This window comes from Podarcis pityusensis (assembly GCF_964106645.2).
Source record: "Podarcis pityusensis genome assembly, chromosome: 7".
Classification (NCBI taxonomy): domain Eukaryota; kingdom Metazoa; phylum Chordata; class Lepidosauria; order Squamata; family Lacertidae; genus Podarcis; species Podarcis pityusensis.
This window is the reverse complement of record NC_138031.1, coordinates 49,000,834-49,027,124: the sequence shown is the minus strand read 5'-3', so window position 1 is coordinate 49,027,124 and position 26,291 is coordinate 49,000,834. Positions and strand designations below refer to the sequence as shown.

At 40.0% G+C, this 26,291-nt stretch overlaps 1 protein-coding gene and 1 long non-coding RNA gene across 13 annotated transcripts in view; one reads left to right on the top strand and one right to left on the bottom strand.

Moving 5' to 3' along the window:
* Positions 1-26,291, bottom strand: part of PTPRM (protein tyrosine phosphatase receptor type M) — a 412,807-nt gene that overhangs the window by 233,035 nt on the left and 153,481 nt on the right. For 11 of the 12 annotated variants that reach the window (XM_081014113.1, XM_081014108.1, XM_081014114.1 and 8 more), the window contains exons 6-7: positions 11,951-12,125; positions 884-1,177 (exon numbers count right to left, since the gene is read on the bottom strand). In XM_081014113.1, coding sequence (XP_080870239.1) covers positions 884-1,177; positions 11,951-12,125 — 469 coding nt within the window. Of the gene's footprint in view, positions 1-883; positions 1,178-4,952; positions 5,014-11,950; positions 12,126-26,291 lie in introns of those variants that run through there. The other variant, XM_081014111.1, reaches the window with a different exon arrangement.
* Positions 4,205-26,285, top strand: LOC308481703. Its single transcript, XR_013988827.1, has 3 exons — positions 4,205-4,739; positions 10,487-10,728; positions 26,076-26,285. It is a non-coding gene; the product is annotated as an uncharacterized lncRNA (long non-coding RNA).

Genomic DNA, 26,291 nt, shown 5'->3' with positions numbered 1-26,291 from the left:
ATGGTAACAATTCTACTTCTCTCACCCAGGATGGTTTTACTAAAGCTCTCATCTGTATTTTTTTTAATAGGCAAAAAGGCTAACACCAATTATTTACAATGGAAGAGTCTATGGGTTAGATCTATGCTGTTAGCTGAACATAGGTTCAATTAAAATCAATGGAACAGATTAGGCATAACTTAATTCATCCCACTGATTTTAGTGTGACTTAAATCTAACTAAGTTTGGATCCAACCCAAGGCCTTTCCATATTTATCACTTATAGCTGATGTTTGATCCAATGTTTTTAAGAGTGAATTTGTACCTGAGTGTCTGCACCTTTGGTAACAAGTCATGTCACTGTAATTAGAGGGCGAGTGTAGTTTTCCCTTTCTTCATGCTAATGGTAAGTTCTGCTTAAATTTAGACAACTTCCATGGCTGTAGTCACACCCCTTGTGTACCCCCATGCTCCTCCAGTTAGTAGTTGTTGGAATTATGATTATGTACAAGGAGAGAGCCCTTTCACAGCTTTACAAAAAATAATTAATGCCTATTATTTGCTGTTATTTCATTCCATGGAGAGACATTTAACAAATCCATCTGCACGACATTGAGGCCCAAAGTTGTAAGGAATAAACAAATTGAAAATAAAACACAACCTAGCAGTTTAGCTCTTTAACTTGTAATTGATTTAAGTATTAAACACATACTTAACTCTAACTGAAATCAATGGGAATTACAAGTGCTTATCTTTAGCCTGATCATGCCTGCCATAGGTAACTTTCAGGATTACTAACTGCTAGTACTAATTTGGCTTCAAAGCAAAAGTCATCCAGGATTTTAAAAAACATGATAGAAATACACTGGGAACTAGAATTGCAGCTATATAAAGGTTTACTCACCAGCACATTTTGTTCTTGTTTTAAGAGCTGGTCCAGGAGATCCAGTCCCTCCTTCACCTGGTCTAGTGAGTAACACACTAATTTCATATTCTGTGTCAGGATCCAGGTGTCCAATTTTATAGCTTGTGGAATCCACTGGTTGTATATCATACCAGCTTCCACTTGAAGTGCGATATTCTACTTCTCTCACAATAATAGGTCCATCTCCATTGATAGAATTAGCATTCAACTGTATCCATAAATATGTCGCTCCAACTGATGACAGTTGAGGTGGTGCAATGGGAACAGGTGGCTCTGAAATAACATAAATCACAATTGTGTATTAAAAACCAACAACCCCTCATCAAGTAAATAAAATTAACAACACATATAAATGTTCTCATTCTCATTATTTATTTATTCAGTTTATATCCCATCCTTCCCTACAAATTAGCCCAGGATGGCAAACTTTTATATAGTTATAGCTTCCCTCTAAAAACAAATCTCCATATTTATTTAATTTTCAGGAGGTGTGATAAGTTTTTTTCAGGAAACAATTGCAGTTGGCTCCATACTGTATCTATTTTTTTTTTTTTAAATGATATTTATTAAGATTTTCAAAGATACAGAAAGTAAAGATTAAAATACATTCAAAGCCTTATTTTCATAGATCCACTTTCCGGGACTCCCCCCTTCCCCCACCCCTACCATATTCCCCTTTCATATTGTTGGCTCCACAAGCTCTCAGTTCTAATTAAAACTTAATTTGTTTAAACCATTATTCGAATTTAAAATTTATACACTCCTCATCAATACCCTTAATAAAAAACAAAAGTTCTCTCCCCAGGGCCCACCCCATTTTCATTCCACAATTTCCCTTTTTTTTAAAAAATAAGGACACCCCACACAATAGAAATATAAGAAATAAGAAATAAAAAGTATAATAGGTGAAAAAGAGCCAGTTCAGAAAAAAAAAAGTTGACAAGCCTTTGGATTTTAGTTCTCCCCCCCCTGTCCCCGGTTTAATTTCCCCCTGACCACCAAACCATGTTATCTGCCTGGAATTCTTAAAGTCCATAAATCACCTATTTCCCCCAACTCCTTGCTGGCTTTTTCTTTTTATAGTTATTTTTTAAGACATTTAACTTCAAATCTTTAATAAAACTCCCCCCATTGTTCTTTCCAAGTTGTAGTCCAATTTCCTCTTGTTCCGCTGCTGAAACGTTCTAATTCAGAAGTTTAGTAACTCTGCAGGGATTATTGTTATTCAGGAACAAAAACTTGCGTTCAGTCCCTTCCTTTCTTCAATAGAAAATTCTATTGTCTCCTTTAGCTGAACACCCTGTAGACAAAATATTATTTCCGTTTTGCAGCTTTCCCAGAAGATAACCAGTCCTATAAAATTCCAATGGTATTTTTCCACTTACGACCATCTTTGTAATGTCCCGAAACTCCTCTAGGGGGATTGTTGTAACTTTGTTTTCTCTAGTCCAAAAGTCCGATTGTTATCCATGTTTTCGCCATTTTGTATCCAAGTTTTAACGGGTTATAGCAAATTGTAACAAATTTAACCAGCAAAGTTCTCATAATAAGATCCTCTCTGCTTTCCGACTTTGACAGCTACTTTGACAGCTGTCAAAATCTCCGACTCTTTTCACCAGGCTCTCTCTTCAATCACCCCGGTTCCCAGGGGGGGGGGTCACGTTTCCCTTCTCCCTCAATTCTTCCTCCAGCACAGTTCTTGTAGTTCCCCATCGTGGAATTCTTAGTTTTTATCAGCAATACAAATCTTTTTGGACCTTGGTTTCCACCATCCTTGTTTTGGAAGGTTTACAGTAGGGAGGGGGACTGACTTCCTTTTTGGATCCCCCCCCCGCTCGTGTCCAATCCGAAAAAAAAAATTTTTTTTTTTCTCCTTTTGAACCCGGTTTCCAAATTACTCACGGGTTGTTGTTAAGAAGTCCGAATTTTCAATAGAAGAAGTCAGCGCTCTCCGCCAAATGGCATGCGGCTTCGCTCGGCAGGGATAGCAGAGGACTCAAAGCACCACGCTTCTCCCCGGCACCCGATCCGTAGCCTTTAAAAAGGCTCCTTCACGAGTCGGGAGGGCGCTAGCGGTGCCAGCCGAGTCTCCATGTCCATGGCCTCCGTGGCCGTGGTTTTTAAGGGTCCCCGCATCGCCGGTGCGGTAGGACCCAGCCCCTGCCGAGCAGGCTCCCTCCATACTGTATCTAGAGGTGTTTGTTACTACGTTTCTATCCCACATTTCCTCTAAGGAGCTCAAGGTAGCAAACACCTTCTCTTTCTCTCCAGCAGGTGGATTAGTCTGGCATCAAGTGGAGCCCAGGGTGGAATATGAACCCTAGTCTCCTAGGTCCCAGTCAAACATGCTGACTACTACACCACATTGACTATACAAGCAGATGCATGACATTTTCCTGAAAGTTACTTCACTGGGCTTTGACTTTATGCAATCCTATTTGTTTTAATGTGATTTGGGAGTGAGGGGATGTTTCTCATCATCCTTTCCCCTTTTGTTTGGGGTGTAATAATCTAGGGGAGTGGTCTCCTGAATCTCTAGTCATTTCTTGACCTGGAGCCCAGTGAATTTGGCCAGTATCTCTACATACTCATGTGCTAACAGCTCACTTAATATACTGGCCACACTATTAGTATAAAAATTTAAAACAATAGGAGATATTACATGATATCCTGTTAAGTTGGCTTGGTCAGATGTGTTATACCCTAAAAATATTTGAAAACAGAGGCCATATTCGACCATAGTCAGGCCATAGTCAGAAGCTATAACCAGCAGTACTATTTCCCATACGTGCCTAAGCCTAGAAATATTGTTAAATGGTGGCACTTAGACATTAAATGTCATGGTGAAAACGACACAGAAAATGTACAGCTACAAGAAGAGACATTACATATCCCTGCATTAATGAGCTATTGTCACTGACTCCGACGAGATAAAAATGACAAGTCTGGCAGCAATTCAAAATGCCTACAAAAGTTCTTATTAATTATTCTTGCTCAATATAGATTGCTGCATTAAGAAAACATCTTTGAATCACTAAATAATGTTTTATTATACTACCAGTATCAATAAATGCCGTTATAAGTAGCTCAACCATTCCAAAACTTAATTCACATAACTGCAAAGACACAGTTACACCATTGTTCATAAGCTACATCTTTATGCAGAATCTGTGCAATTTAGAAAGCTGTGGCTTAACTAAAAATGATTTAACTTCATTTTAAATCATTAGTCTGTTTCTTCAACCAAAACATGAAATGGAACTTTGATAGAACATCCTGAGGCATTTATGTAGCCATGCTGAAACAACAGTTAATTACGTTCAAATTTCAAGTGCTGGTAAGGACTGTTGAACTGCCATTTGAAATTCAAGCTCAGGATTGAGGCTACAGAGGTTACACTAATTCATTTTTGGTGTTACAAGTATTAGAAACAGACTTTATTTTAATGGTTTTTCACCCCTAAGGGTATTTTCTGATCCCCTGCGCTCAAAAGAGATATATTGTTCCAACAACCTACATTCAATTTCTTGTTCTGTTCTAGAACTGGTCTAGTTTAAAGCTGGACTTCAATAATATGAAACTAAGGATAAATGAATCATCAGTGACTTACAACTGGTTTGGACTAGAAGGCATGAAAGTGTTACCACTGAAATGTACTGTGTCTGAAGTGATGGCTCTGATTGTGAGCCTGTGGTTGATGTTTCCCATAGAAGCTACCACTTCATGTTGCAGATCAAGCAATGAATATGCATGCATGAACTTAATTCTTATAAGAGTTGCATAACAGCAGCTACTCAGAAACAGCTATAATGTGAAGACTGCTTGAAATCATAAGGTGAGCTATTCACACGTGCTAGTTCACCAAACAGTTCTATCTCTGACAAGTGGTTTGTCTCCATTTCACAACAATATGCTGGCAAGACTGCTTCAGGAATGGTTTCCTGAATAGAGAATGTGCCAAAAGGCCTCCACATAACAGATAGAGATCACAAGAAGCAGCCCTAACCTTACAAAAACAAAAAACAAAGAAAAGTAAGAGTAGGACAACCTGCAACAGGAACAGCAGCAATTGGGAGCTTTTTCATTTCTTCCATTACAACTTTCTGTTCCCATGTATACAGATTAGTATAGAAGCAAGAGGACAGTCTGACCAGCGGCAGAGCAAGCTGATCGGGCACCTGGGGCGGTGCCAGCTGCCTGCGGGGTGGGGTGAGCTGCGGCAGGACGCTATGCAGGACCTCTGAGGAGTCTGCCTGCCTCCTCCCACTTAGCTGCCCTACAGCTGAGGGGGAGGCGGTGGGTGGACCGTTTGGGGCAGCGCAGAGCCTGCAGGTACTCAAACCACCGCATCACTCCCAGGAGAGATGCATGGCTCGGGCATGCTGCAGGCCCCATGGTGAGTGCCACCTGCCATTTTGTCTTCCCTCCTCAGTGGTGACACTCGGGGCGGACCACCCCCACCGCACCACCTTACTCCGCCTCTGAGTCTGACACTATCCAGAGCTGCTACCTCGACACCTAATAGCAAGGACATCACATATGTCCATTACCCTAGGCTATAGAATGAGAACAGACTGGGCCCAGCCACCAATTAGACTAAAGTCTTAAGTAGTCTGCTTCCCCCCACCTTTTTCCTTGAAACCCTGTCATCCACTGATGTTTTGAATTTACAAAGGTTGCTTTGTAATGATTTTTTAAAGGCAGGCATATTCCTCATTAGTAGACAGGGAACATTTTCATCAAGGACTATGGGAAGTCAGACATAACAAGTGTTTAGAACATCTCACTGAAACACATCTGCATGTCAATGCAGTTTTTGAGGTGCCCAAAACGACTGAAAAAAGAATGCATAATAGTTTATCCTCATTGTGTATTTTGAAGAAAGTCAAGATATCAGCAACTGCCACGGATGAAAGTGTTGTGACCATAATAAAAGCAACAAATAGATTTTACAATTCAAAAGCCCTGTTACCACAATATAGGTCTATAAAGAATTGCTGGCAGGTCGGGAGAGAGACAAGAGTGGAAGAGTAACAGTGCGCTCCCCACCCAGCCTACACTTTCAGAGAAAGGCTGTCTAAACACATGGACAACAGCACTGATGAACAGTAAATGTGCAGAAATCCAAGAGTTGGGCCAGAACACACAAGTTCATTTCCCATCCAAAAATGCATTTCCTCTCCATTCCACATTATAACAATTATGGCTAAGAAGTCTATCATATTATGTGCCTGTTATTATGAGAGGTGACATGCCATAGCCTTCCCTCACAATAAATTGTTTGTTGAACAGCATAAAACTGTGAATCAAGAAATGTGCATGCTTAAAGCTTTGTATGCATAAACACAGTCACTAAAAAGGGCAAAGACTACAGTTTTAAGCATTCAACTTCAAAACAGTTTATACTGCAATGATACTTTGTCTGTCTGTTTAAAAGAATGTTTTTACTAAAGATTTTCTTTGGTTACAAAAGTACATACACTGTCTCTATTTTCAGACCATAAAGACCTTTCTACGGATCAGTTATATTCGATGTGAGACATTGATGTTGTACACAGTATATTTTCTTAAATCTTGCCACAGTTTTCCAAATGATTTTGCCCTCACATTTAAGACCAATCGCTGTTACACTGGTCCTTGGCACATTCAGTGCTATTCAAGGTGCTAAACCTTCCATTTGACAGCCTGAAAAAATATAAGCTATGTGCAGCACAGATGGCTGCCCTTCCGTGCCCTGTCTTAAAAACCTAACAAAACTCCTCCTAGCCAGTCTGACACCTAGGTTTACCTTGTATGAACTCAGTAAGTACTTTGAACTCTGTAATAATCTGATATCTTCTCAGACAGGCTCATTCTGTTCTTCTAAGTCTAATCTATGCTGCAGCTGACCACTATTAGAAAAGTTCGTTAAAAGATGGGTGTGCACATAAAATACTAATTTATGTTCCCAAATACCATTCTGTTCAGCTCTTTTTAGTTTATCTTATTTGCAATATCTGATTTATTTTATGTAACACGAGGAAAAAAATGTTTTTTTTTTAAAAAAAGTGTGTGTTGTTTTTTTAAGAAGCACAAATTGTTTTAAGAAACTACCCAAATTGTAGTTTTCCATTCCCAATGAAAGGTCAGCAGATTGGGTCTTGGCTCTACCCACAGGCTGAAGGCAGGCAGCAATGTTTTGGGACAAAGGGATCCCAGGATTCAATTTGCAAACTCCCTAAGCTCTGGAAAGAGCAGGAGTAACAGGAATGGAAAACTACGATACAGGTAGGTACCGTTGTACTTTTCCCCATTCCTGCAATGAAAGGCCAGCAGATTAGGACATACCAGAGCTATCCCAATCTTGGGCGGCAGAGATGCTGCAGTGTTATGGAAAGAGGACCTTTGTAGGAGCCTCCGATCGAAGGTGGATTCCACTGAAGCGAAGGCATCTATGTGATAGTAGTGGCCACCCTTCATTTTTCTAGTAGAGGAGCATATGTGGAGAATGCAGCAGAGGTGGCTGCAGAATGAGTGAAGTGAGCAGTGATGTGAGAAGCACAGGGAGCCTTTGAGTTTCATAGGAAAAGAGCAATGCAAGCTTTAATCCAACTGGCTAAGATGGCAGAAGTTACCTTCTTCCCCAAGAAAATGAAGGATTCTGTCCACCTGAGCTCTTTGGTTTGAGCAATGCAGACTTTTAGGGCTCTGAAAACATGCAGGGAATGCCAAACCTTTTTCGTGGGTGCACTGAATCTGGAGAAAAGGAGGGAAGAACAAGTTCTTGCTCCAAGTGGAAGTTAGAAGTAACTTTAGGAAGAAGGCTAGGTCAGTACAGAAGACAGCCTATCTTTGTGAAAGGTGCAGAGGTGCTTGGTTGTGGACAGAGTGCTGAGTTCCAAAATTCTGCAAGATGAAATGATGGCCACTAAACGGTGACTTTGAAGGACAGTGGTTTGAGGCAGATCTCTTCCAGCAGTTCAAAGGGAGGCTTCTGTGGAGGTCTCAGGATGGGAATCTGTGGCTGGTTGAGGAACATGTTAAAGTTGCCCCTTTAAGCAATCATTTCAAAAGTGGTTGGGAGGTAAGTGCCACGAAGGGGAGACTGCCAGTTGGAGTATTTGAAGGAACCAAGGGCTGTAAGGCCATACTGGTGTGATAAGGATTCTCACTTTCTCTTCCCTGATCTTCTGGATTACCACCCTTGGAATGATAGAAAGCGGAGGGAAGGTGTAGAGAAAATCTGGTGGCCAGGGGAGAGCAAGGCATATAAGGTCTCCACTGAAGCTGACTGGAATTTGGTAGAGAACCGTAGGATCTGAACTTTGACAGGAGCTGTCAGAAAACTGCAGGATGCAGTTGCTATTCCTCTTGGTAGCTTTTCCTGTGGCTCAGCCTGTCTGCTTGTGTGTTCAGGATACTGGAGATGAGCTCAGCAATAAGTGACTAGAAGTTTTATTATGCTCAGCTGAGGAGAAGAGATACTACTGCACAAAACTCCAAAGATCAGGTGCCTCCTTCTCTGTGAATGTTGGATTTCACTGTGGTGGAATATGTACATATTAGGACACTGATGAGTTGGAGAAGAGGAGCAAAGTGTTATAGGGCTAAGCAAGCTGCTTGACGCTCTAACCAACTGATGCTCATTGATGCTTCTTTTGGAGACCATAGGCCTTGGATGCTTAGATCTCTGCAGTGAACTCCTCACCCCATGAGACTGGCATCCAGGGTGATCGTTGTTGTCGGCGGAAGATGAAAAGGAGAGCCCCTATGTAGGCTGGATCACACTGTCCACCATCTCAAGGCTCAGTAAAAGTGGTGCGGGACTTTAACGTGCAGTTGTTTGCTCGATGCAATGTCTTTCTGGAGGGGTAGTAGAGCGTTGGAGAGGATAGGTGTGGTGCTTTGCTCACAGAGTTATATGTGCCACTGAGATTCACAGATCTAGTAACTGTGCCATAAACATGAGATCCACTTTCTTGGATTTGATGAGGGTCTGAACCTCTCAGCTGATCTTTTGCTTCCTGGAGATCTATTGTCATGAGTAGGTTTTGAGAATGGAGATTTTCTTTGATAAATGAAAGAATTTCCATATGTTCCCCATTTCCTTGCCTCCCCAGTGAAGCTACAGACAGAAAATTGGTGAGTGCTTCTGGTTTTAAACTAACCAGAGCTTCCCATTACACCCAAGGTCCAGAGACTCTGGTTAGCTTAAAGTTTAAATGGTTTGAGAACAAGCCAGGATCATAAACCACTATTTGACATTGTCTTATTTCAATAAATAGTAATTTAAAACAAACTTGAGTTTCCCTAGAGTTCAGGCAGAGGAAAGCATGTCGCAGCCATGCAAGAAAAGGTAGTTGGAGCATATGAGACCAAGGCTCGTGCTGGCTGTTGCACATAACATAAAACCATATTTCAAAAGGCCCACAGTGTACATAGTTTTGCTTATGCAGTAATTCCATGTAGGAAAAATTTTGTTATGTGAAGATGTCCAAAATATGTGAAGAAGTTCAAAATATGTGAAGTTCAAAATACACGAAACAATGTTTCAAAATAAGCACTAAGCCATTATATCTAGCCTAAAAAAAGAAAGCTGTAAATGTGCACGTACTTTTAATTCCCTGATAAATATATATTTAAAACACATATGTTATTGGAAGGTGGGATGCAATTTTCTGTAAAACACACTTTTAAAAAAGGAATGTGTAATTGCCTATCAGTAACAATGCAAATGAGCTTAAGTATATCATAATGTTGTTATTTAAATATAATCTGTTCCAAGGTCAGTACACTGTTTAAAATGGGCTTTTTAGGTCACAAGGAATGGCCCGCATGAGGTCTCATAAAAGCTACGGCACAAGCAAAAGGAATTACCATAATTACTTCATCACACTACAAGTAGCTAATGGGATTACACCCTAAGGGTAAGCAATTATTCACTGTACACAGTGTAAACGTGCTGAGAGGTGGATAAGACCAAATATTATAAGGATATGATAAATAAATTCACACATGGAAGGTTCAAGGTCAATGGTAGTATATTGATACAAGTTTTTAAGGAAGTTGAATCTGAGGACTCTTTATTTGTCCTCATTTTTCATCAATATATAGCATACCTGTAGATCACTTCCTTTCCCCCCTCATTATTGCCCCCACCCCTGTGTACTATATATCTGCTTCTGAATGAGATGTTCTTAAGAATTTTAATTGAAAAACTTCCATTTTAGCAATACAGTTATACCTCAGTTGTCGACTGTAATCTGTTCCGGAAGACTGTTTGACTTCGGAAACGTTTGACAACCGAGGCGCAATGGGCGGCTGGCAAATTCCACTGAGAAAATGGAGAAATGAACCTCAGAAGCGGTTTGGCTTCCAAGGTGCGTTTGAAAACAGAAGCATTCCCTTCCGGATTTTCGGCGTTCAGGTTCTGAATCATTCGGTTTCGGAGACACTCAAAAACCGAGGTTCCACTATATATAAAATCCAAGTTTTAGTCATTTTCACAAGAAAATCACTGGGAGTGAGATTCACTATCAAAGAATGTATAGAAAATTGAATTCATATCAGCAGAGTAACCTTTCCGTTGTTTGTTTATTTTAGGGATGATCACCTTCACAGCCCCATTTCAGACCTTTCTGCACACTTGAGGGGCAGGCTGGATAATTTCTTAATGGGACAAGGCATCAGTCCTAAATGTCTCAGATGCAGTATGGGATGGGATGGTCCTGGACGGAGGACTATTATCACCATGGGAAAGTGGCAGGAGAACTATGCAAGGAAGAAGGAAGGCAATGGACTCAATGAGAGGAAATAAACTGAAGCTGAATCCAGATAAGACTCAGGCACTGTTAGTGGGTGGTTTCCCCAGACTGGAAGGATGGGAAGTTGCTTGCGCTTGAGGTTATGCTGTGTCTGAAGGAGTGGGTATGCACCTTTGTTCAGGTGGCCTGAATGGCATGGAGTGCTTTCCACCAGTTTTTGCTTGAGACCCAACTGTGCCCCTATCTGGACAGGGATAGCCTAACTTCTGTTCTCTATGCTCTGGTAATCTGGTTAGAATAATGTAACGTATTATACATGGGGCTGTCTCTGAAGATAGTTCGGAAACTTCAGCTGGTGCAGAATTCAGTGGATAGGTTGCTCACTGGAGCAAGAAGGTTTGAGAATATTGCACCAATCTTGGCCTGACTGCACTGGCTGCCAATTACTTTCCAGGCCCAATTCGAAGTGCTGGTTTTGGCCTAGAAATCCTTTTAAAAGCTCTTGACCAAAATACCTCAAGGACTGCCTCCTTTAAATAAAAATAAAAGTGGAGGTGGGGATTTAAGAAAGAGAAGCTTCTGACTGATATCGTGCATCAGAACAACAAAAAATAGTGTGGAATTATACTAACTATACACCCCCCCAATACGTGTAAAAAAGAAAGGTCAGACCTCATTTTGCAGCATAATTTTATAAGTATATCAAGTATATTTTATACAGTCATGTGCACAGTTATATGTATTTGTTTATGTACTGCTCTCTTTAGGAAACCTAGACTATATATGCATCTAATAGGGATACAGCATTATGTATATAATAATGCAGATAATGATTAATATAATATGTGAAACTTGTTCTGTATTTTTAGTGGAACAGAGGGGCTCGCTTCTTGTTGAGATTAAGGAACAAAATCATTGTTAGTTGAATATAATTTTATGGTCCATTGGCCACAAATAAAAAGTTGCAAAATGTAAAATACATAAGATTGTTAAAAGAGGAGGTTAAAAAGAAAAAGCAATCATAAAGTGTCTAAGGGAAGTTGCAATGTTTAGACATTTTGCAACTTGCTTAGTAATTTAAAAAATTAGAGCCTTCCAATAAAATGATCAACAGACTCTGGAGATTGTCCTAGGAAGGACTGTGTAAGGGGATATATCTGAGTTTCTCTAGCCTCCATTTAAAAGAAGAATGTGACACTGACTACACCTCTTCATTATTATAGGAGCAGTACGTGTTATTTACAGGAGCTCTGTTATAACTTAAGATAGTACTCTTCTCATGCACGCATCCATTCTGAAATACCTTTAACGATCAGTTCTGCATAATTTGATACTCCAACTCCTCCTTCTGTGCGAATCATGCAGCGGTAATTGCCTGCATCTCGTTTGGTAGCATTTACCACACTGAACGAAGCTACGAATCGCCGATCATTAAAAACTTTCATATCCTTCAGAGGTGCATCCCGTACAAGCAATCCCTAGTGAAAAACAAATTAAAAGTTTACTTTTGATGAGGGGGGAAAGAAACTATTGTAAAGAGATTTAATTTCTCCAATACTTTTCTACCCCAGTGAAACTCATTTGGCAGTAGGGATGGAGGAGGAATTCATTTGATCCACACCTTGAGAAACAGACCAACCCAAACTTGTTTGCAGATCAGAATGCAACTCTTGATGTGAACATTTCATGCATTCTTTCAAAACACACAAACCATATAATGGAACCAGGGCTTTTTTCCCCAGCCAGAACTCGACAAAACACAGTTTCGGCATGTCTCAGGTGGGCACTATTGCCATTATAAGAGAGCATAGGAAGCATTCATTGTGAGTTCCAGAACCTCTTTTTTTAGAAAAAAAATAGCACCGAATGGACCTATTTGGTGGTAACCATCAACAGTTTCAAAATCTAGGTGTGGCTTGCCAGGTGTACCCCAATCAAATATGAATGTCTATAAATCCTTCCCATAGTGTAAGTATACTCTTGGCTTCAATATATTTGGAATTATGTGACTTTAAATGCTTTTCAGTATTTCTACTTTTGTCCTCAAACACAAATGAAGTTACAAAAACTTTGCATGAAATCTAACCTGCCTGCCTTTATGAAGTGGAAAGAGCAAGCCCTGATTCCTATGCCAGAAAGCAAAACATAGAACCTATTAAGGAAATGACTGAACTCAGTTTGTTAATTACGGCGTTCAGATGTCAACTTGTTGAAAGTAACCTTAAAATGCTATTTATAGGTTTTTCGAAAGCTCCAAATAATGTCAACATTAAACTGACTCTTGTACATAATTCATGAGGCAAAAGTCAAGGTTAAACAGAGCATTATGCCAAAGTATCTGGATATTAAACAGTAAATAACAGATTTTAATTTCTTTAATAAGTACAGCAATAATGAAGTCATTTAACTTTTACAAGCGGTTTTATGGCATGCCCTTATTTAAGAAACGGTTGGAATAAACAGGAGTAAAATAACTTTAAAAGACATAGTTTGCAAAGTTCAAAACTAAAAAGGTTGCAATCATGCCAATGATTACCTGGGAGCTATCAAAGCTGAATATTTTGCTATATATTTATTTGTGCTTTTACTTTTCCCCCACCAGTATTAGCACAATGGCACTCGCTGCCTATACATTTCGAGTTGCAATTTCTGCTTTTAACCTATGCAGCCTTACAAAGCTAGGAGAGGTTGGGAGGGTGGCAACACTGGAGAGGATATTTTCAGTTATAGCCCTACCCCCACCCCACAACACCTGTGGAATGCTCTCCTGGTTGAGGTCATAAGCTATAAACCCTACAGTCTGAGGAAGAAAAAACATTTTTGTACAACCAAGTTACATAGATGAATCCTGACAACTGCAGCATATGACCATGATCCAAAGAGCACAATGTCCCAAAATTTATGTGAACTCATACATTCATATTTCTACATGACAGCACCAGCAGTGCTATCTGACAGAACTGACCACCAACAAATGAGTGTTTCTGATATGTTTGCTCCAGTCAGACCAGCATTTCTAAAATCCAGAGAACCCACTTTACTTGAGTGGTTAACAGTAAAACAGAAAGAATATTTAGAAAAAGGAGAAAGAAAAACAGAACAATGATCACATATTCACAGTCCACTCATATTTAGAACACAATGGACTTCATATTTTATAGCAGAAGATCATGGATGACAGAGACTTTGAAGACTCATCTTCATTAGTTATGTTAAAGACACATATGCAGCCGTTGAATGGAACTCAGGTTCCATTTTGCTCAGGCAAAATTGATGCAGTGAAATTGGCATGACTTCAATGTAGATTTTTAAAAATAACATTTTGTACGTTTTATTTATAGCAAATTATCGTTCAACTTGTTGATCAGTGAATGGAAGTGATTTTGAAAGGGTCACCGTGAATACTTTAATATGTACCTTTAGAAGTGGAAATGCCTGTGGATCTGATTATAACAAAAAGCCACACCATAGGAAGTCCAAGGTCTGCAACACACACACACACACACACACACACACACACACACACACACCATTAAAGCAACATGCACTGCATAGCATATAAATTCAGCTTATGTGTCCCTTTTCACAATAAATGGGGGTAGCATTGGATGGTGATCACTGGCAACCAGAAAAAGAATAACTTCTAAAAAAATTGGGATGCATGCTTAAAATGTGCTTGCACAAGACAACTTTCAACAACATCATCAATCAATCAATCAATCAATCAATCAATCAAAAAGATAATGTACTGTGATGTGTAGTGGGCAAACTGCAAAGCCAACTTTTGAAATTTGCATCCATTTCTTTTTGTAAAGCATGAACCTACAGTCATGAAAAAAACGATTCAGAGACCACAATTCTATTGTATGGAATTCAATATGTGCACGCATGTGCAACACACACAACGATAGTACTACACTTACTTTATATTCTATTGTAAGAAACTGCATTATACGTGTACTTTCAATGCCTTTACTTAAAGAGTTTTCCAGCGCTTAACATTACTTCAAATTCCTGTTATTTTAGGATGTTGTGCATCTTGTTTGTATATTTGAGAACGCACACATATACGTTATAGAAATATACAGTTGCTTCTGTACTCATAACATACGAGATGCATTCTCATATATACATTTCCACAGACACCTGAGAATGCACAGCTGATATCTACAGTCCTGCAAAAAGGATATTCTTAACATGATTTTCAGTTTACTTCTCAGTAATTGTAGCTAGCACCTCAACCATATGCACCCTGGCCTTGAATGCAATTGTGACAGCTGCTGGAGTGTGAAGAGAACAGGGGTAGCGAGAACTCTTTACACCACAGTTTTAACTGATATGCTCCTGTAATATGCTAACTTAAATGGAGAAACACTAGTAATAATTTTAGTGCTCACAGAAGCATGAAAGAAGAAAAGTCAGTGAATGTGATTTACTGTGCCTGATAAATCATGTTGGTACCATAGAGATACATTAGGAAAGGTGGCCACCAAAAAAGTAATCACCCACAGCTGAAGGTTATCTCCAACTCACTGAAGGGAAAATAATATTTCCTTTTTATCAATATATATTAAACAGTATCCTTGGAGCATTCGTTTTATTCCCTGGTGTGATTTAAACAGCTCCAGCACGTTTAGATTAGTGATGAGTGAACTCTACTTAGCTTTCCTCTTGATCTGCTCATTATCTTCTGAGCTTTATACTGAGAGTTCTTTGAGAAAAACTGGAATGCTGGTACACCTGGATGAGCTCCCCACTAGCCCTCTGTGGTTCTCCTTCCTGAACAAGGGTGTGTGTAGATAAGAATCAACAGCTGTGAGGACTAGCTGGCAAGCAATGGTATAAGTCTTGTGGACCATTTCCATATTACCTGGATGCATCTAAGCCTACTAAGGAATATATTTTCCAACTAAGAATGGAACACAACTGTAACTGCAAAGCATTTTGGTTCAATTAATTGGGCTGCAAGGAAGTACAGTTTGCATATATCTACAGCTCTTGCCACTTATTCAGGAGCAACCTGGCCTTGAAAATGAAGTGTCACCAGGCAGCCCTTCCTGCTGGTTTTCCCACATGTGCCCTTTCTAAATTTGTTCGGCAAATGAGTAGCTAGCAATGATAGGCTGGTAGTGAACTCAGAACAACTTGCACCAGATTGTTGTAGTGTTGGTGGTTTGGCCTCTAAAGAGCTTGAGTTGGTCATCTGAGCAAACATTTGTAATATTACTAATAAGGGTATTGCATCCATACCATAGAGATCACTAATTATTCAAGAACTGCAAGCAGTAACTTTGTTTGAAATTCACGCACAATCTAAATCAACAATAGTATATCCAGTGGTGTTAATATCCTCACCTAATTGCTTCAATTTTTATGATTACTTCCCAGAGTTACTTTTTATAACCAAGACAATTCTCTCCCTTAGATATGAGAATATTGTGTGTGTGTGTGTGTGTGTGTGTGTGTGTATGCTTATTATATACACATATATTAGCATTTCCACTAACCAAAAAGGCTACCTTTGTAAAATATTATTTCTAAAGTTACTTTGTCCCAACTGGAATAATTTTAGTTCAATGGTGCAATATCAAAACAATACTAGTTTGTTATGAATGGACATACTCAGAAGCATTTGTAGAATGTTGTTATTCAGGCTTCTTTCCAGTTCTCTGTGTTTGGTGAAAATAGGCAGAGTGACTCTCTTAAACCTATTTTGCATTTCTGCCCTTAATCTGCATAACTGCAGCTTGCAGCTGTCGTCATTGTGGATTATTAGATCATAAATTACACCAAATTAAGTACCTTTGGAAATATCCCTATTGTAGTGAATCCTAGTTACTGATTTATTACATATTTTTTCTAGCTGCTTATCCAATTAGCGTAAGAGTGCAATTCAAAGCTATTAAATCCAATGGGAGTTTCCCCACTGATTTAAATGGGATGTTGATTGCATTCCGCATTAGCTGCAGTTCTCAATTTCTTCTATTTTAAGCCTAATTTGTGACAAGGGATTCTTCTTCAGTTCTAAGATAAGTTGTTGCATAACTGTTTTATTAATTCTTTGACCGCATTTGAAAATTAAAGGTTGGACTAATGATTTTAGTATACTTATACACTTTCTTACCATTTTCTTTATTTCAATAGTCACTGTGCTACTTCATGGAATACCTGAAAACTAACTGCACGTGTAGGCAACACAGTCTGCAGATTACATCCTGCCCACCAAGAACAACTTCACCAAGTTACTAGCTGTGCAGCGCAGTGCAGGCTTATGTAGGTTATTTGGGATACAGGATATAAAACTGCACAGCATGTAATATCTACACTGCTTATTTCTTAGATCAGACATGTGTTTAATCCGATGCAATTTCAATACCCATTTAAGAAACAGATCACACTGCATGTGGGTGCTTTAATTTGCAGTCAATAAATACAACTTGAGCTCTTCTCTCTTTGGCAATCACTCGCAGCCAAGTAAGATTTCTTCCATAAGCACGGTTTTAACAGTGAGTCCGTAAGTGACTGTGGAGGCCAATTCTGGATCCACACGTCCTTCCACAGTGGGACATTGGTTTCCAGGTGGGAGTTGATCACGGTGTGGAATTGCCAAGCATGCCTTCCTCTTAGCACATTTTCCCCTTGCATCCTGAGTTCGAGTGTCTTCAAAGCCTATGACACCTTTGGTAAAGGCTGTTCTCCAACTGGAACGCTCACAGGACAGTGTTTCCCAGTTGTCAGTGTTTATACAACTTTTTTTAGATTTGCCTTGAGACAGTCTTTAAACCTCTTTTGTTGACCACCAGCATTATGCTTTCCATTTTTAAGTTTGGAATAGAGTAGTTGCTTTGGAAGACGATCATCAGGCATCCGCATAACATGACCAGTCAAACAAAGTTGATGTTGAAGAATCATAGCTTCAACACTGGTGATCTTTGCTTCTTCCAGTACATTGATATTAGTTCGCCTGTCTTCCCAAATGATGTGTAAAAATTTCCGGAGACACCGTTGATGGAATCTTTTGAGGAGTTGGAGATGGCATTTATAAGTGGTCCATGTTTCACAAGCATATAGTATAGTTGGTAGTACAATAGCTTTGTAAACAAGCATTTCTGTTTCCCTGTGACACTCTGCACTTCAACTGGGAGAAAGCGGCACTCGCAGAGCTCAGGTGATGCTGGTTTTCTGCATCAATGTTGGCCCTTGTGGAAAGATAACTGCCTAGGCAGTAGAAGTGATCGACATTTTCCAATGTTACACCAATGAGTTGGATTTGTGGTGCTGCAGAGGGGTTATTTTGTAGTTGTTGGTACAGCACTTTGGTTTTTTGGATGTTGAGTGATAGGCCAAGCTTTTCGTAAGCTTCTGCAAAGATATTTAGGATGGTTTGGAGGTCATGCTCTGAGTGTGCGCACACTAAGTTGTCATCAGCATACTGAAGCTCTATGATGGAAGTTACAGTAACCTTACTCTTTCCCTTCAACAAAGTGTAGGATCATGGCAATGCAAATCATGAATAGAGTTGGGGCAATAACACAACCCTGTTTAACGCCTGATCCCACTGTGAATGGTTCACTTTGAGAGCCATTGTTATCTGCGATTGTTGCTGTCATATTATCATGGAGGAGCCGAATGATGTTTTCTGGGTAGCCAATTTTCAGAAGGACAGTCCACAGGGCATTACGATTTACAGTGTCGAAAGCCTTAGTCAGGTCAATAAATGCCATATACAGGGGTTGGTTTTGCTCTCTGCATTTTTCTTGAAGCTGTCGAGTGGTGAAAATCATGTCCACTGTCCCCCTAGAAGGCTGAAAACCATTTTGGGATTCAGGAAGGGTCACCTCGGATATTGTTATAAGACTGTTTGCTAAGACTGATCCTTGCAGGAATTTTGCCGGTCGCAGCTAATAGAGAGATGCCTCGATAGTTTCCAAAATAAGTTCTGCCACCTTTTTTTAAAGAGATCAATAATTTTGGCATCCCTAAAGTCTGCTGGGATTTCTTCTCTTTCCCAGATTTTTTCCAATGACCTTGTGAAGTTGTTGTTTAAGTTCAATTCCGCCCACTTTGAAGATTTCGGCAGGTATACAACTTGAGCACAGTTGCATCCAACCTTTTGAACAAAACTTACACAAAAGTGTGATATTACCACATTAATGATATAGTACTTATGTAGCTCTCTGTGTCCTTCCCATGTAATGCATATTCTGTATGTTTGGGAAATCGCAGAATCAGAAGGGACCGAAAGATTACCGTATTTTTCGCCCATAGGATGCACTGGCCCATAGGACGCACCTAGATTTTGTGGGGGAAATAAAGGGGGAAAAATATTTTTCCCCCCCAGGCGCGGGGCTGGGGCGGGGGAAGCCCGAGCTTCCCCCGACCCCAGCCCCCAGAACGGGAGCTAGAGCGATGCCAAAGCTGTGTGCAGCTTTGGCATCGCTCTGGGAGCTTGCGCAACCTTCGGGAGCCTGGGAGCGCAGGCAGCTCTGCGCAACCCTTGGGAACCCAGAGTGGCTTCACGCCGGGCTCCAGGGGGTTGCGCGGAGCTGCGCCGAGCCCGGGAGCACAGGCAGCTCTGCGCAACCCTCCCCTTCATTTTTGGAGGGGAAAAAGTGCGTCCTATAGGGCGAAAAATATGGTAATCTAGTTTGACCCCCTGCAATGCAGGAAATCACAGCTAAAGCTCTCTCCTCAGTTCCCATCGAATTCAAAACATATGTGTACATATTGGGCTTAAAAAATCAGAATAGCTACAGAGCTGATAGTTCATGTACCCATTTTTTAAAACTATGGTGCAATATAACTTCATCTCTTTTTATCAGTTCTGGATTGCCCTCCAACCCGCCAGAGCAGATTTGAGGTGAACAGTGGCATTCATGAAGAGGAAGGGGAAATTATGTTGTGCAAATGAAAATCCCTGCACTAACAGAAGTACTTTGTTGGACACTGCCCTTAATCAGGAAAAAATGGTGTAGGAATACCCAAAATGACTACTCATTATGGAGCATTATCTTTTGAACTATGATGCACCTGCTTTTCTGAATGATTTGCTAACAACAACCTGTCCCTTTTATCACAAAACACAGAATGTTTTGTTAAATGTTTTGGATGCTGACAAAATATTCTGCTTTTAAATCTGTTTATCCACAAAAGAGGTTTGGTTTAGCCAATGAACCTTTAACAGCAGATAAACAACAGATGTATTGGAAGATTTTCTCAATTTTGCTTCCAAAAACTATTTTATTTTGCCTGTCCATTAAAGTGGCAAGAAAAGGATAAGCACCTTTTCAGAAAATGCTGTACTACAGCTCCAAGGGGGGTCACTTGGAAAGTTAAGAGAGAAATGCCTTTTCCATAAAATACTTTGTTCATTAGAGAATAATTTGAAGTATTCTACAGAACACTTGAAACATGGTCCCCTTGAGTCTCCAACAATTCCTACTGACAAAAAAATAAAATAATATTCCTGGCAAAAGAAGAATAAAAAGAACAGAAGGCATTGGAAAGCTTTTACAATCTATGTAGTTCTTCCTTGATGTGGTAGTTCCGCTTCACTTTGGTAAAGTTTTATTTTTAAAAGCAACTCAAAACCTCATTTCAACAGAACTAGAAATTGCATCACTGTCTTTTAGTCTCCATAGGTTTTAACTGTAATATCTTATATGGCATTTTATAACTTGTGAAGCACTAATTACGTTTCTAAATTGTATCTCATTATAGAGATCAGATATGTCCTTGACCAACACTGTCTGTTGACTCCAACAGCACCTATATACTCAAAAGTCAAAACCCTGCATGAGGTTTGAATAAGTCTGCATGAAATTACCAACATGGTAAAAATTACTGAAAAGGAGATAAAGAGAGAATGGGAAATGATTGATGCATTAAAAGACAAGCAGCTTGTTTCAAAGGAGACTAAATAAGAGAAATATGGATAAGAAATAAGGAAGGTGGCACAATTTTCAGCAATTGCCTCTCCCCTCTGCATCCCCCCAAAATCTGCTCTGTAGGATTGGGTTATGCTCTAGGGAGATTTTGTGGGAGTGAATTTCCAAAAATTGCCTCTTTCTTCTGCTCTGTTGATGGATGCCTTCCATCAGCAGAGAGGAAGCAAGGGATATCACCCACTGACTGACATGTAGTTCTTTGGGTCTATCTAAAGTGTAGCTTCACTAACTTACAGCACAATTCTATACGTTCAGTACATAACTACTCAAAAGTAAGTCCCATTAAGTTCAGTTGGGGCTTGATCCCAGGAAAATGGGTATACGGCTGCAGTTGAATATCATATTATTGTTAGTCAATAACTTCTAAAAGGGGGTAGTGCAGACTTTCATTTTATAAATCAATTAAATAATTGATAGGGTGCTTTTCCAAGTTTTAAGGATATTTGTGTGAAATTTGGCTGCTTGCATTTTGGGAGTGTTGGAAAACCTACATTCAGGATTTACACACTGATAGAAACTTAAAGCTAGGAAGTCCAATTCTCCAAATAACATTCACAGTTGTCCACATGGTAGACAGAGTTTGCTATTGGTCTGGATATCTCATTTACATGTTAATATAATGCAAGATAAACGATTTACTTCAGTGAAAGATTAAAACACAGAAGTAAAATGTGCTATAATGATATAAACCCTTTAAATACTTGGGGAAATTGCCATAGAGTTTTTATTATGAATGTGAAATGCATAAAAATGCAAAACTATTAAAACACTTATTTCTTATTCACTTCCCTCAGATATGGAGTCCATGCCGTTCTTTTAATCATTAATCTTGCTTTATGTTACGCAACCTCTGCAGTAACAAAACACTTTTGTATTTTTGACAGCCTTCTTTTTTCTGTGTAAATTTTTAAGCATGAATATGATGCCAGATTAATGGTGTACACTGATCGCCACATTCTTTTATAACTGATTTTGCTCTTCATTTCTTCACTTAGCGGAGCCTTTTCACTTCTCATGGTCACGTACACTAAATAAACAGCAGTGTATTAAAGCAAGTGGAGGCTGCAATATGAAATAAACAGTAAAGCCACCAGGCCACTAGAGAGTTTCAAAGTGGTAGCAAGAAAGAAAAGCTCAGACAGACTGACAAGCCATGGAAAGATGGTTCAGTAACTTTTATCAGCAGACGTAGTAAAAGTGGCAACACTAACTTTAAATAGTATTGCAATAATAATGAAAAAAAACTCACCTACCTAGTAATATTGGAGTGTTGAACTCTTTAGTATGTAAATCCATGAAGTAAAAGCGCACACAGTACCAATTAATTGTTCCCTTCATTATCAGATCTAATGAACAAAAAGTCCTCCTTGTACAAGGATTGCTTGGCTAAGAAAGCAATCCTATACACAAAATGCTAGTGGTAAAGGAAGGCTGTGTAAGTAAACCAGCATAAAGTTACTCCAGATCCAAAACCCATTCAGCAATTGCTGATCATACTCTGCCTAAGCCTGGCATAAGGAAAACAAGCCTTTTAAATAGTGTTGATGCTTGGGTGCCAGGTCACATGACTGAGCTGAATTGACTCAGTATCCAACCAAAGTCTCCCCTCTCTGGTTCCAATCCTGGAATGCTCCATTTTGAAGTACTTATGCTGGACATGGCTCAGTCAGTTTCTGCTCAGCTAAGTGAGCCCCAGTTGAGCCATGATGAGCATGTTGACTGAGCCAGAGTTGGGGACTAAACATTGACTGAGTCTGGGTGAGCTGGGAATCTCCCAGTTCAGACAAAGAGCTGCTGTATCTTAAGATGCCCAGAGGATCTTCAGTCACTTCAATCAGGCACAGGCAAACTTGGCCCTCCAGATGTTTTGAGACTACAATTCCCATCATCCCTGACCACTGGTCCTGTTAGCTAGGGATGATGGGAACTGTAGTCCCAAAACATCTGGAGGGCCGAGTTTGCCTATGCCTGACTTCAATCAATCATCCATTTTATTTGTATGCCAGGCTTTCAAAGTTCAAACCATGCTCAAGGTGACTTACAACGTATTTTAAAAACCACACACACACACAAAAATGACAGCAACAAGAGTAACAGCAATCCCTTCCCAACAAAAACCTCTGAACAATACCCCAGCCCAAAATTCTGTATACAGCAGCCTCGGCTTTTGTAGCTGGAGTCAGTAATGGCCCCACCCTCCCAGGCCAGGTAGGAAAAGGCCTGTGAGGCAGGGAGCAGGTCTTCCAGGCCTCGCAGCCAATAGGATTGCCCACTGAAAAAGGAGCAAAGTCAGGTTTGTTTGCTTTTGAATTTCCCTCATCTTACATGCATTTGACTTTCATGATTTCAACCATAGGCAGTTGAAGGTGGGCTGGTTCAAATTGTGCAGGTCAAGTCGTAAGCAAGGCAGAGAGCTTAGAAACTCTTTTTGTGCTGGGTACACTTGGGGTTAACCAGTGTGAAAAGAGCTTTGAAGCTCTCCACCTTCCTTGCTGGGCAATACTCTGCTCATCGCAGCGGTTCTGGGAGGCTTTAGGGTGCTGTCATGAGATCTCACACAAACACCCCTTGCTTTCCAGAGGTGGTATGATAAGCTGGCCTTGTCTAGGAAGCGAGGTCCAGAGCTTAAAAATTCTCTCTGCACCACTTAACTTAAGTGGACAAAAGGCAAAAAGAGCTTTTAAACTCCTGGCCTGACTTTATGGACAAGGCCTCCTCAACACACACCAACTTTGGGAGTGCTGGGGATGCTCTCTGTCTCCCCCTCACTCACCAGCTATGGGACAGCTCCAAGCGTTTGACTATAAACAATTTTTGCATAAACACGTAACCCTTGGAACCAAATCCCGAGATAACATGGGGGATTACTATAAAACCGGACTGACCATTTTCTAAATTCTAAATAAATAAATAAGAAACCAAGGGAGAAAGAACAAATGCTGAAGTTGAAGCTTTTGCCCAGTTATGCTCCTCAATCTTACGACTGAGCAGTCTATGGTCATACAGCATAAATAATTTGACACATTCTCTGAGGCAATCTTCTTTAGTATCATTTCACATGATCCATAATACTATCATAACTGAACTCTAGCATATATGAAGCACTGGAAATCAGCAAACACAGTGTACGGGGATTGAAAACCAGCAGAAAAATAAATATGAGAGGGAAAGTGTAATGGGTCTACATCTTTGGGGGCAGTACAACTGAATTGTTTCAGCACTCTATTATAAGGTTCCCCATGAAACATCCAGTAAAGCCCAGCAGGTTGTATCCAGTGAAAAACTCCTACTAGTGCAAAGTCTTCTGCCTGGACAACGGGACTTTCTCTTCCTGCACAAATCATTTCTGGGTTTTCTCCCAACATTTTGGAATAGTTTGCACAGAGAGCAGGCAGAAAACCTTGCATAATGTGATAATTTTGTTAGATGCCACTGTAGTGGCAGTTCTTACATTTTAAAAAAGATGGTGATTGTACTTGGGTGATTTGCTAAACGCTCTCTCTCTCTCATTAATGTGTGTGAACTATATTACAGGATATATAAATTCTAAGGCAGCCTGCATTAGAATCATATTTGTTTAGTTTTCCAATTTAAACTTAATACTGAAATGGATACAACCTATGCTGCCCACAAATGCAATAAACAAAAACAGATGGGCAGCATCTGTTAATTGTAAACATCACTTCTGGGGTATCACTGAATTTATTTTTGTATTATACTTACACTGAAGCTTCTGCTAATGAGAATGTTTAATTCCTGGTGCATCCTATCTAGCCAATGACCTTTTAAACTTAAACGATGGTGACAGTAAGAGAAAAAGAACAGATATTGCATTCAGCTGCATTATGCTCATGATTTCCTTCATTTGACTTTAACCTAAGGTTAAATGGATGCAGTTAGTGACAATTTGTCTTCACATTACCTGATGTGCTATAATCAAATCTCATGATTCATTGTTCATCTGAAAAGGTACAGGAGCAGATTAAAGTCATTACCTAGGATGACTTACCATGTAGCTATTCTTGGTTTGGGTCCCCCTCCCCTTTCCTTTCCCAACCATTGGGTGATCTAAGCACTATGAATTTCTAAAATTAAATAAGCTGGTCTCCTCTTTAGGCATTTCCGTATGAGTTAATGTTATGTTTCTGGATGGAGGCAAAGTCTGATAATTATCCATTATGGCAGACCTCTATCATGGTAAATTACTTTAAAATCTGAAAAAGGAGTAGGAGAGATGGCAAACATGTTGTTGGTTTCTATGGCCGATGGTCAGGGATGATGGGATTTGTACAAGCACAAATACCACAGGTTCCCCATCTATGCTTTAGAGGTTCAGGGAATAAATACACAGAATCATTGCTATGCTTTATTGTGGATGAACTGCACTACAGCCTTAAGGAACAGGTGCATTTTTCCAAATGCAAGTGAAAAGAGGAAGGGACAAATTATTCCAAACTCCAAAAACAACATATATTTCACAACAAAGTGAGGAAAGGTAATTTGCTAGGAGAACTTTCCTCCGCTAACAGTGAATTTCCACATTGCTTTTTAAGCATTTCACTGACATACGGACTTCTCCAGTAATTTGGGGAAGGGGAGTACAATATAGTATTAATACCAATGGACAAGAGTATACATTACAATGTGATATTCTCTTTACAACTTCCTTCTAGCCTTGTACTTCCACTTTTTGTTCCTCAGTCACACACACACACATACACACACACACACACCACAATACAATGGGGCTGCACCATCCAAGCCAACCATGCATTTGCACTGCGACAAATGAGACAAATGACAGCACTGATCTGTGGCCATCTAAGCTCAACACCATCAGTATTCTCCAACCTCCAGATGAGCAATGTGTCTGCAACCTGGTAAGGGCATTGGGTGAGAGTGTTTGCTGCTCACATCTCTTACTGACACAGTAAGCCCCAAAGTAATAAAAAGATATGGTTCAAATAATAGTTGAAATACACCAAAACACATTTAGAACTAGCAATTAAATTACCGTTTTCATTTACAGCATCCTGTGCTCTGCATCGCCTGCACCTTTGTTTCCAAAGGCCTGCCTGCTGCAGAAAAGCCTCAACTGTGGACACCCTCAACTGTGTTTCTGATATTGATGGGGCAGAGGGAGGGTGCTCACCTGAGGATCATTGTACCCGGGCATGTTCATATAGGAAGATACTACGCAGGAAGCAGCCTGGGCTCAAGCCATATAGGGCTTTATAGGTCACAGTCCACACCTTGAATTGTGCCTGGAAAGGGACTGGTAACTAGTGCAGTTGCTGGATCAAGGGAGGAACATGTTCCCTGTGACCGGCCCCTGTCAGCATTCCAGACCAGCTGAAACTTCCACTTTTCAAAGGCAGCCCCAAACATAACATGTTGAAAAGATCCATTAGCAATGCTGCAAGTGAACAATCAAGGTTTGTTATTAACAATAATAGTTTTTTCTTTTCTTTTTATTCATAGGCATGCACATGAGCAAGAGAACCACATTTGGAGCTTAGGTTTCACTTCTTAACACTGCAGCCATTCTCACTACCCATGAAGCTTTCTCCCAAGCGTATATGGTCTTTCTTTCGATGCCAGCATCAGTGTATTTTAAACGTGTTGTTTTGAACGTATCTTAAATATGCTGTATGCTACACATGCCATTGTACTGCAGAAAACAAAAGAGGGAAATGC